At 37.6% G+C, this 12,145-nt stretch overlaps 2 protein-coding genes across 7 annotated transcripts; one reads left to right on the forward strand and one right to left on the reverse strand.

Annotated features, from left to right (window-relative positions):
• Positions 1–82: 82 nt before the first annotated feature.
• Positions 83–3,565, forward strand: LOC137708557 (uncharacterized). The gene is made up of 4 exons (XM_068447660.2): positions 83–616; positions 1,145–1,294; positions 2,024–2,338; positions 2,898–3,565. The coding sequence occupies exons 1-4, from the start codon at positions 191–193 to the stop codon at positions 3,321–3,323; spliced, it is 1,317 nt and encodes a 438-aa protein (XP_068303761.2). The 5' UTR covers positions 83–190; the 3' UTR covers positions 3,324–3,565.
• Positions 3,566–4,270: 705 nt separating this feature from the next.
• On the reverse strand, positions 4,271–7,928 carry LOC137708044 (protein phosphatase 2C 16). Of its 6 annotated transcripts, none has more exons than XM_068447021.2 (6): positions 7,600–7,914; positions 7,091–7,210; positions 6,061–6,968; positions 5,363–5,722; positions 5,161–5,266; positions 4,271–4,811 (listed from the first exon to the last, which is right to left on the reverse strand). In XM_068447021.2, exons 3-6 carry the CDS (start codon positions 6,892–6,894, stop codon positions 4,477–4,479), a joined length of 1,635 nt encoding a protein of 544 aa, XP_068303122.2. In that variant the 5' UTR covers positions 6,895–6,968; positions 7,091–7,210; positions 7,600–7,914; the 3' UTR covers positions 4,271–4,476. The 6 variants fall into 6 exon arrangements, with proteins under 6 accessions (XP_068303122.2, XP_068303117.2, XP_068303119.2 ...); XM_068447016.2 differs by having other exon boundaries at positions 7,091–7,500; positions 7,600–7,785; XM_068447018.2 differs by having other exon boundaries at positions 6,061–7,210; positions 7,600–7,928.
• Positions 7,929–12,145: the final 4,217 nt, after the last annotated feature.

Below are 12,145 nucleotides of genomic sequence, written 5' to 3' on the forward strand. Positions count from 1 at the left end.
AAAAATTAAAAAATTAAAAAACCCTACAAAAACCCTCACTTATAAACTCGCCAAACGACGGCAGCCCCCGCCGCCGCCCCCCCCCCCCCCCCCCCCCCCCCCCGGCTCTTCCATCAACCTCCAAAACCAGCAGGCCAACCTCCAAAACCAGCAGGCCACTTCCAAAACTGACGGCTCTCTCTCTGAACCGATGGAATCCGACGCGGAAGACACCAAGTCCCAATTAACCCAAAACCATGACACATCGACGCCGAAGCACAAGCACAAGAAGAGGAAGACGAAGAAAGCCACCGTACCAACCATTCCAACCGTCCAAGCCGCCGTCCAAGTCTACCCGGAAAACCCAGAGAAAACCCCACCTATAGTGGCCCATTTCTCATCTGGGTTCGACCCCACCAAGAAGCCCGACCCCAATTCGACCAAAATCGGGCTCTTTCGGAACGCCAACCGAGCTAAACGGGTCGAGCTTGTGGTGCACCCGGATGGGACCAATGTTGATTTTGTCGGGACTAGCTATACTGGTGCGGCCACGAGTGACCAGTACTGCAATTATGCGCTTGGTGTTCTTGATAAGGCCACTCAGACTCTGAAGATTTTACCTATTGTTTCTAACAAGGTAATTGCTTTGGGACTGTTCGTTTTTTGTTGGGTTAATTTCCGGTGGCTAGTCGACTTTAATAGTTTGTTTCATCTTCGTTTTGATTTCTTTGATTTCGGTGATGTATTGATGTATTGATGTAATGATGCATTGAAAAAGCATTGGCATGAAGTTGACATTTGTGTTTTGTTTGTTTCATTGTTGAGAAACATTTCATCGGAGGCATTGCTTTTGTTTTCGCTCTGGTTTGGGTTTGTAATTCGAGAAGTTGGGGACCTTATTATTATTCTGAGTATGACGAGCATAGTTATTGGATTGTATACTGAATGCTCTTCTGAAATGGAACTGTGGTTATTAAAATTGCAAAGAGTCCGATTTGAAATCTCGGGTTTAATTCATATTTGTTATATATGTTTATATGAATGTATATAATCTCACATTTACGCTTCGGTCCAATGGAATATAAGGTGAATCTGTGTGTGTATTTATCATTGCTTCTGCTTTGCAAGGAATGCTGATAAGCTTACTTGGGATGTAAAATTTCAGATATTTAGATTAGAACCAAAAGTTAGAGGGTATAACTACTCTGATATGGAACCTGCAACTTCAGCGGTGGGAGAACTTACTGCACAAGAGAAGGCAGAGAAGCAGATGCAGCTACATAATCTGTATGGAACAAAGAAGTCTATTAGGGAGGTAAGACCCTATTATACTATATTATTTATTTATTTATTTTGAGCTTACAAGTAAGGCATCAGCACAAACATTTTCTGATGATGATGGGGTGGTGGTGGAGGTATGGCGGAAAATCCTTGCGTCTATTAAGAAAACATTAGAACTTGTACTTGAATCGAGTAAGATACATTAGAATTTGTGCACATGTACATAACTAACATAGAATTTGCTTCGACTTTATTCTTCAAAAGTTAATGCATTATGCGGTAACCAGTCTGCTTGTTTTGAGAAAACTTATGAAGTATTTAAATAACTACGTGTTTTGCTGCATATGTATGAGCAATGTTTATATTTGTTTTAGGTTCCCACGTTATTGAGTGTTTTCTGTATGACTGCTTTGAGATTTTTTCTAGTTCAGTTAGAGAGCTTCTTTGCAATGTTAGAGGCTAGTGTTGAGTTTAAACTTAAAAGATCAAGGGTTGAAGAGGAATGAAAAAGAATTCAATATAATGACAAGAAACAACCATTGGGTAATGTTGGTGAGGGTACCTTTCTCATTATTCCTTTTATCTAAAGTCGAAAATGTTGATGCATAAGTTCAGCAAAAAAGACATGGTAGAGGTAGTAGCTTGGGCTACGTGTGGTTCAAGATACTTGCAAGTTGCAACTGGGACTGTCTGGGAGTTCCTGTACAATACTATATATCAAGCTGAGTGTACCATGTTAATTGAATTTCCTATAACATTGCAGAGTAAGAAAATGCAGTCCTTGAAGCAAGCAGACGGTCCTGATTCTCTAAAGGATTTGGATGCCAAAATTAAACATCTTGTGGTAAACAAGGAGGCTCTTGAAAGCGCTGAAGCCCAAAGCTCTCGCCATATCCCACCATTTAACGAATCTGCCACAACTCCCAAGGAGGCTTATCCACTAGACAAGATCATCATCACAGGAGAGTGGGATGACGTCCAAGATATTTATAATAAATTGCAAGGCGGAAATGAAGTTAAATGGGATGCTTACCCAAATTTTGTACTCAATAAAATCCAGAAGTTGAAGAATATTCGGGTAAGAATGCAAAAATGGCTTCTAGTGTCTGAGAAGTTATACTTTGATTTGCCATTACACTATTATAGAATAATGCTAAGTTCATTGATAAGGTCTTGCATAAGCCCGATCATCTTTTCTGTTCTATAAGCATAGCGAATCATTTTCATTCGATTGCAATTTCAAGACTTGGAGGGGAAAAAGGCTAATATAAAATGAAAAATGCTATATTGCATGAACTGTTATTTTTAGCATTACTTGAATTTAACGCCAAAAATTATGGTACCACTTTTCTGCATGATATACATGAATGGACATATCTTGCCATCGAAAGTTCCTAAATTTGATTCTCGTGCTGCTTTAATGTTGAGACTAAGAAACTTTAGTAACTGCAAAGTTTATCTTTTGTATTTCATCCGTTGATGTTTTCCTGTAAATGTCCTAACAACTGCAATAGTGGAACCTCCCCATTTAATCTAGAATGAGCTAAAACGTTATGATGTTCCCTATTTTCTCGTTTCATTTTCACGGTGAGAAAACAGAACATTAATCTTCTTCGACGTGTTGTCTATGCTTGTAGGTTGAAGAGGAGAAGTTTAAGCTTGCTTGCATTTGCACATATATTACGCATCTTATAAAGTTCAAAGATCAGTATACCATGGATGGTGTTTCCTCTGCAAAGGGCCACAGAATCCCAAGCAGTCTACGCAATAAGTTTCTTAATATGTTTGATCCAGCGGCGGGTTCAAGAAAGCAAACCCTATCAAGAGAGAAAACAAATCTTCTCATTAGTTATGTCTTGGTGCTCACTCTTCATGTGGACGCGTTCCAGACAGAGTTGACAGATATAGCAAAGGATCTGAGAATGGGTGAAGCAAATGTGAAGGATCATTACGAGAACCTGGGTTGCAAGTTGACTAAAAAAAATGGAAAACCAGTTGCGACCCTTCCCGTCCCTCTGAAATTTCCACAAGAGCAGCGGAGGCAGAAGAAGGGCAAGAGATGATTTGCTTCGTTGTATCTTTGTTCTTTTGTTTCTACTGCACGCATGGATTTCACTGTGCTTGTCTGGCACTAATTTTACAAAGTTTGGCCTTTTGTTTTTCTGGAAAGACATTTAATTGTTGAATCTTATTGCAGTGTGCTCCTTTAGGCATGACAGTTAAACGGAGCAATGGTCTTGAACTGGAAATCCGTGACTATTATCCTGAATTTATCACAATGTGAAGCAATGGTCTTTTTGGTAAACTCTGTTATCATCGTCGTCCATTTCTTGTCACTTTAAACCCTTTATTTTGTATGCAATATCTGACGGTTGTACTAAAAAAGAAAAAGACCATTGCTGTAGGTTGTGACAAATTTAGAAACTAATACTTAAAACTCTTAGTATAAAGACCAAAGTTGAGGGACAAATGCTCCAATTTCCAATTGGCATATTGTCTCTAAAGTAACTACGAGTCAAAGTCCTTGGTGTCAACCTATGTTGCATAGACACGAACACGGATACGGTGACACGATAAATCTCAAAAAATAACAACACGGACATAGCGATTAAAATATAATAAATATTTCATATTAAAAACAATACTTTGAATTCACATTTAATTACTACTCATTTTCCTAAATAAAATTAAGCAACAAATTAGGTTCAGGTAGGAAACTCTTTTGGATCTTAGTTTTTATATTTCCAAAACTGCCCCCAAAATGTTTTTAAGATTTACAAAAGGCCCCTGCGACGTCTTGACCGTGTCCAAGCCGTGATCGGAGCGTGTCTGACACTCCGACATTTGGGAGTTTTGAAGCGTCAGTGCAACCTAGGTGTGAACCTTGAGTGATGAGGGAGAGTAGATAAGTTAAAATTAAGATGGGTCTCTAAAAGAAATGAGAGAGGCCTCAGAACCGAAACAAATCCGAAAATACAGGCAAAGCAAGCACATTTTCACACAACCGGTATCTAGAACTCCGGCACAAACCAGAAAAACACATGGCATTGCGTTACAGTTTCTACAGAAGCAGTACATAGTAAACACAGATTTTTATACTTGTACACACATTTGAGCCCACGAGAAAACGATTGGACCACGCTGTCTACAGATTTTTCAGATGGTAAGGGGAGAGCCAAAACCATTCGTCGCGGGGTGAATAGTTCCCTCCGAATTTTAGGTTTTGCTCTTGAACTTCCTTTGAGCTTTCAAGTCCACCACAACCACAGAGATATTGTCCTTGCTTCCCTTCTGGAGGGCTAGGGTTGAAAGGTAGGCAGCAGCTTCCCCAGCTGCCGGATCAACTCCTTTTCCCCTCTCTGCAACAGGTGTAACCCCGTTCTTTTTGTGCCACAGCAGAATGCGTCTTCGAGCCACTTCACAAGCTTCCTCATTCGTCATAACATCCCATAGACCGTCACTAGCTAAAATAAGGCATTCATCGTCTCTAGCTCGAGGGACAACCATGACTTCTGGTTCTGGAATTATCCACGGTTTCAAATATCTATCCCCTGTAGGTCGATAAGAAGAGTACAACGCTGTTAAGCTCATTATTAACATATAGATGGGAAATGCTAATAGAAAACTGTAATCCATTTGTTGACAAGACTAGACAAGCAACTGAACGTTCATACATATTGCGAACACGCATGGTAAATCGTTACAACCCTTTTTACTTCCCACACACCCCTTATTAATTTCTATCCCTGATCTTCTTCAATTCATTTGATCCGACGGCCGAAAATTAAGAGGGTGTGTGAGAAGTGAAAAGGTGTGTGTGGATAGCACACCCCTATTTTATATCTTTTCGATTGGATAAATATAAGAAAGTTTACAGTATCAGGGTAAGTATAGACGTACCAAGGGACCTTGACATTGCAAGAACTCCAAAAACACGGTGTCCATTCCACTGTATTACCTTGCCACCAGATGCCTCAATCCTTTCATATTCGTCTTCTCTGTTTGGCTGGGAACAATAACGAAAAAGAAAATGCAAATAAATAAAAGGAGATTGGTTTCTAAAACAAGATAAATTTTCAGTAAGCCATAAACACATGCTTACTTTATGGTCGACTGATAATGGTATTGCTTGTTTTCCACGACATAGAACTGCTCTTGAATCACCACAGTTTGCAACTATAATATGGGATGACGAAACTAACGCAACGACAGCTGTAGACCCAACGGTTTCTGGGGCAACAGGCTCAAAACTAGCTTCAGAAGCATCAACGTTGCTTTCAATGATGCCTCTGCTCACTTTTCCTCCAATCTCATCATCAACCCTCTGAAAACAATTAGTGAATGCTTTCTCCCACTGCACCTGCTGAGTTTCTACCATAATCCCATCACCCGAGTCATCCTTAATGCCTCCAAGCTCTTCAGCTAAAGCCAAATGGAGCCGCTCACTACAATAGTTAGCAACCTGCACGAGGAGACAGAACTCAAATCATTTTCCACTGATGAAGATAATGAGCCAAATGTTTGTACTCTGTTGTGTATATGCAAGAACACATTGATGAACTGATCTAAATACTGGAAAATGATCAAACAGATTGACGTAAAGAACCATGTGTTGCCACCGCAATGCTATTTAATATAGCTTACAGTTAAGAGTTTGATTAACTACCAATATGTCTGCACAATAAAAATGTGAAATTGTTGAATGATATAAATCAGATAAATATTTCCCAAATACATTCCATTGTATCAGAATACACCTTAACTTGAATGAATCAAATAAAATATACAGAGAAGACGCACCTGAGGGCCACCATGGCCATCGTAAATGCCAAAAAAGTGACTGGTTAGGTGGGTCAAACTTTGGCTCATTCCATTATACACTTGACTACGGACAAGCATTTTAATTGGAATGTTGATAAACCGAGGAACAGCAGCAAATGCATCTTCCATTTCAGGTCGTCTTCCACAAATTGATACAGAACCCCAGAGGGGAATACAGTTCAGCTCAAAAACACTCCGGATGCCTGCTTTACTGACAACCTTCTCACCAGTTGACTGGATAAGTACCGTAGAGGTTGTTAATTCAGATTTATCTGATAACTCAGAAGCAGAGCTTACTGCTGCCACAACCCCAGAAGCCATTTTCCCAACAGCCGATTCTACCAAGACGATAGCTTTTGCAACAATATTCCCTTCACCAACTTTTCCCATCTCCACAGCATCTGGCAAGCTTATCGCAGACCCCATCTCTAACGTCAACAATTCTTCACTAACAATTCCATTAGTATCATATCTAAAGGCTAAGATTTCCTCTTCCTCACTTTCTTGAACCATGATATCATTAGCAACAGAAGTGTTTTCACCATCATCGTCTTGTGATGGCATGGGAACCACACTAACTTTGCTGTCAATATCATCGGAACTTCCTTTACTGCAAGAGACTGACTCTAAAGAAACCACCTTAGAGGAATCCGTAGACAAATTTCCCGCGTCTGTTACAAGCTTTAGCCATGTGAACTCCACATTGGCTCCAATTCCAGAACTATCACATATCGAATTACCTAAACTAAGAGTCACTGCAACTGCTGGAGACATGTCTTCCATCAATTTCCTTATCTTTGTAACATTTGACATTTACCTTCAATCACATGGGGTAAATTTCTAGCAACAAACCGGAGGGAAGTTCCTAATTTCGGTCAATATCCCCACTTCCGCAAAACAATGAGCAAAATGAAATGGGGTAATCAGATCTTGTGAGAAACAAGGGATCTATAAGCTCCTAGTGATAGAACTTCACCGGTGAATCGAGTTTCTTATATAGGGTTCTTACCTCACCAAACTCCTCCCCTTCTGGCGGAGAATCAGCCACGAAAAACCAAAACCCTATCCTCACCACCAACCTTTAGATATCCACATAAGCACATGAAAATTACAGCAGTCTCACCTTTTTCTATAAATACAACAAGAGAAAGAAAAAGGGTTCATGAGAAACAACCTAGGAAAAAGGAGACCAACCCTACAAGATCACAAGAAACCCGGACAAAGGTGAAACCTTTTTTTCACACAAAACTTGGGATTTCCTGGATCTAATACAACTCAGCCTAATCTAAATAAATTGAGGTTGTCTGCTTTACATTTCTTCTCCTTCTTCTCCACCTTATTCCAAGAAACACAGGCAACCCCAAATCATCAACAACCATCACAACAGATTCTACAGAGACAGAACATCATCTGGGTTTGCTAATAATACATCATCTTAATCAGTTCCTAGCCAAAATTAACATAAAAAAAAAAAAAAAAACCGCAAAAAATAATAAATTAGTGGGTTCAAATTCTTACCAGCTGAAGCTGATGAGGCTAACTAATCAGAAATCCATGGTCAGTGAGTGAAGATTGAAGAACCCTCCTCTTTCCCTCAGCCAAATTTGCTGTTCTTCTCTCTGGTTCCTGGGGCAATGGAGGGTTGTCTGGCTCCGAGAGAGAGAGAGAGAAAGGGAGAGGAGGAGAGAGATTCTTGTGTTGTGTGGGAAATGCTTTTGCTTTTTCTCCAAATCGGGACACGTATACAAAGGGTGTGTGTAATAATGTTACATCACACAGGGGAGAGGTCTCTGTGCGACAGAAAATGCTGAGAGGTGAGGACATTGCTGACACGAAGACAACTACCCACATTGGACTTTTCGTTCTGTGAGACAAAAGACTTTGAGGAAGGGCACGTGTCCGTGAACTTGAAAACGACAGTTTTTTAGGGACCAGTAATGTCTGCCCACCTGCACCGGCATTCCTGTTTGCACGTTAGGACAGATTTTTTCAAGTTTAGGGTTTTTCGAGTGGTGTTTCACGAGTTGTAATTATAAGTGGAGAAAACCATATATCTTTTGTGTATCTCTATTTATTATATGACACATAAAGTATTTATTTATTTTTTAAATAATATTATCTACATTAAGAATAGTGGGTAGATTTAATATCACAATAGGCTAGTAATAATTTGGTTCAAATTCGCTTTTGACAGAATCGAACCTAAGATCTCTCACTTACTAATGAAAAGGAATATCACTAGACCGTAGTACTAAGTAGCAGTATCCACTTAAACATTAAACTTTTTTTGTCAAACAATAAATTTGTTAAATTAGATATTTTGATCATAAAGCTAATGGGATTCAAAAAGTCCAAATATCGGGCATTTGAAAAATAATTTCTCACTCGGTCATTGTTGGTAGTTAATTACAAATTTCCTGCGAGTTTAAACTAAAAATCAATAGATAATTTAGAAAACCACCTCCAATTTTCAGATTAAAATTTCTTTTGCATTATTAAAATATTTTTTAAAGATCAGAATTGTCAAATTTTTAGGTTACCATTTAAACAATTAAATAGGAAAAACTTATCAAATGCAATCGTTTAATTGTTGAACCATGTCGTAATTTCAATTTTTAACTAAAAATGTGGCTCGTCTAGTTATTGGATGAAGGGGGTACACCAAATTTATGCATCAAATTCGTACACTAAATGATGCGGCACCAACCAAATTTGTACTTTAAATCAAGTTGAAATTTGATAAATAATTGTAGGAAAATTTTACATGGTAGAGAATGTTACACATCATTTGGTGCACAAATGTGGTGTATGTAGCACCACTCTTGTTGGATAATCAATTAATGACTAAAATGATTTGGATTTAATTAATCTTTTACAACGATGATCTTTATACAATGATTTAGAAAATAGATAGTTTTCATCGTTGTGCAAAATTGTAGGATGAAAAGGATAAATAAGAAAGTTGAGAATGAATGTCCAAATGAGAAAGGTTGTTAATAGTTTCATTAGAAAAATTCAAAATCACAAATATGTGATAGAGATTTGAGACATCAATATGTAGTCAAAAGTGACTACTAAGGTAACTAGTGGGTAATGTTATCCACACACTCATCTCATTTTGGTTGGATTGGTTCACAAATATTCCATTGAATCCATTGTCAAAAAAAAGTGGAGGATCTGTAAGGATCGTTATAGTACATGGCTGAGGAATTGGCTTGCCTATTAATGATCTTAGTAGTTAGGGGTAAATAGTTTGCGTAGCGAAGATCGATGAGCATGCTTGGCAATGTACGCTTCCATGAACAATGTCTTTACTATTGGTAAAGGGATGCTCTATATGGCGCATCACGAATCATCCTGGATGTCCCAAATGTTTGTGTCACAGCAAAAATTCCTTTGGAATCCCAGACTTCTGGTTGGCCATATAATGGGCCTGAATGGTTGTAATCCATTGGCAAACATTCCATCTGGAAGATATTTCTAAACTCTTAAAAACAACAAGACATTAGAATCACTAAAATGATAAACCAAATTAACAAGAAAAAGATAAACTTATATGTCGAGAAGGAATAAGAAAAGGCCATGACTGCTAGGGTTTTGAAAAGAGTCTTTTACTTTCAACAAATGGATGTATTCCGGCAATAATAGGGTTTGCTCGAAATGGAAAGTGTATTTTGTGAAAGCAGGGATTGCCTTTATATAGTGAAAAGACTCCCCTAATCCAGCCTATTACTGATTAGTGGAGATTGGTCAAATCATAGGATAACATTAGAGTCCTAATTAATATTGATTTCTTATCTAACTAAATAAGGCCTCTTGAGTAGTTGCATGGAATAAAGACTTCAAATCTTAACTAAAATGAGATTCCATAATTTTCTCAATACCAATTAACTCATTGACCAAATTAATTGATTGCCAATAAAGCAATAAATCATAGCCATTGATTCTCACAACCTTACACCATATTCTCTAGAATATGCTTCTGAATAAATTCCTAGGAAGCTAGAGGAATTTTACTCCATTTTCTACATCGGTTCCAATATGGTAATAGTGAATATAAGGCTTCCCTTACGGTAAAATTAGTACCATTGAACAACATAGAATACTGCCATGACCCACAATTAGGTGGATAAGCCTAAAAGGGTTGTTAGAGGGGTCATTAGGTATGAAGTTAACGTATAAAACTAGACATCTAATTTCCCCACAATCAGATTTATATATAAATCTCTTCCGTCAAAATGGAAGTAGATACTGCAGGGTTAAGTGATGCGGGAATTATACGCACACAAATTAAACCCTCTTTTTGACAATTGTAGTATAAGTATAAGTAGGGATCGTTCTGGACCGGGGATTAGGAGGGATTGTTAATCACTTGGATTTGACTCAAAAACGTAAAAACAATATAAAACACTATACTAGACTCAAAGAATGCAAAACTAAACTTTAAAACACTAAGACAAACCAAAGACTCAAAATGCTTTAAAAACACAAACTAAATTGATTTCTAACTAAATTGAACAATAAAGTAAAGGGGGATTGAGTTTTGGACGAAATTAAACTAAATGCACAGATTCTAATTAAAACAGATTGTAAAAACGAAATTGATGAAATAGAATGATGAGAAACTAGTTAGAGGGTTCCTTATCCACACATGAACATATGCATATAATTTGATTCCCAGTTATGACTTCAACAAACGATGAATGACAATGCTCCAAGTTAATTAGGTCCGCTTAAATTAACTTTCAGATTTCCCTAGATTCATTGGATTGAATGGAATACGCATTACAACCAAATTATTCCTAATCAAAGTCCCTAACTATGGAATACGCATGATAGAGACATTCAACAAAGATCATTAAGTTCAACGGAAGTCATAAACATCGACTAGGCATTCATAACTATGGAATTCGCATGATAATCCAGCATAGGGTTTACTAAACACAATCGTGACTAGCGATTTTTACTACTCATGAATATAAGTTCATAACGATTAGGTGAAATTCCCTTATATCCTAGCATCAAGTTTAGGCATGCAAATTAAGTGTCGGCCCTCAACCCACATACATAAACAAGTTCTTAATCAAAACAGAAAAGTAAACCACATCTAAAGTTCATGAATTCATAACTGGAGTAAATCAAATCATAACCAACATATGTCCATGGCTTCAAATTCGCCTCTAACTAAAAAGAAATTAGTTCCACATGTTTAACATAATTGAACAACAAGTTAAATTAAACATGAAAACAGAAACAAGAAAAGAAAGAACTAATAACACTCCAATAGTTGCAGATTGTAAAGATGAATTTGATGGAATTGAATGGATGGGAAGACTAGCTAAGGGGTTCATCTCCACACATGTTACACTTGCAAAATAAAATGATTTCCAATTGCATTTCAATAAACCATGAATTCTCAACACCCCAAGTTAACCGTGATGCACTAATTAACCTTCAAATCTTCCTAACGTTATTGAATTGGATGATTGCATACGACAACCCAAAACATTCCCCACAAGTCCCCTACATGATTGCATAATAGAGATACAAGCAAGAATCATTACGCTCTATGAAAATTATAAGTGTTGACGAGGCATTCGTTACTATGATTGCATGAAACTTATGCCAAGAATTTATTTAACGCGATTGTTTATAAGCAACCTCCACTACTTGTGAATATAAGTTCATAACTATTAGGTAAAACTCACTTATATTCTAGCGTCATATTCATGCATGAAAATTAAGCGTGCACTCTCAATAAACATACATAAATAAGTTATCAATCAAACAGTTAAACAAATTGAATTCACAACTTATGAAACGTAATTAGAAGTAATCAACTCAAAATGCAAGCATAAACATATATTTCGAATCCCCCCCTAGCCAAGGGGGGTTTAGTTCCTCATGGTACAAAACAAAGAGAATTGAAATTAAACATTGAATTCAAAGGAAAAGAAACACCTAAACATTCCAACAACTCAAACTTGAATTGTATGAACGTTTAGGCCCGCTTCTCTTCCTCTTTGTTGTAGCACAAGGTCTAAGGTGAGTTTTGGGGATTATG

Source organism: Pyrus communis, chromosome 17 (assembly GCF_041283825.1).
Source record: "Pyrus communis isolate YQ-2024b chromosome 17, ASM4128382v1, whole genome shotgun sequence".
NCBI lineage: Eukaryota > Viridiplantae > Streptophyta > Magnoliopsida > Rosales > Rosaceae > Pyrus > Pyrus communis.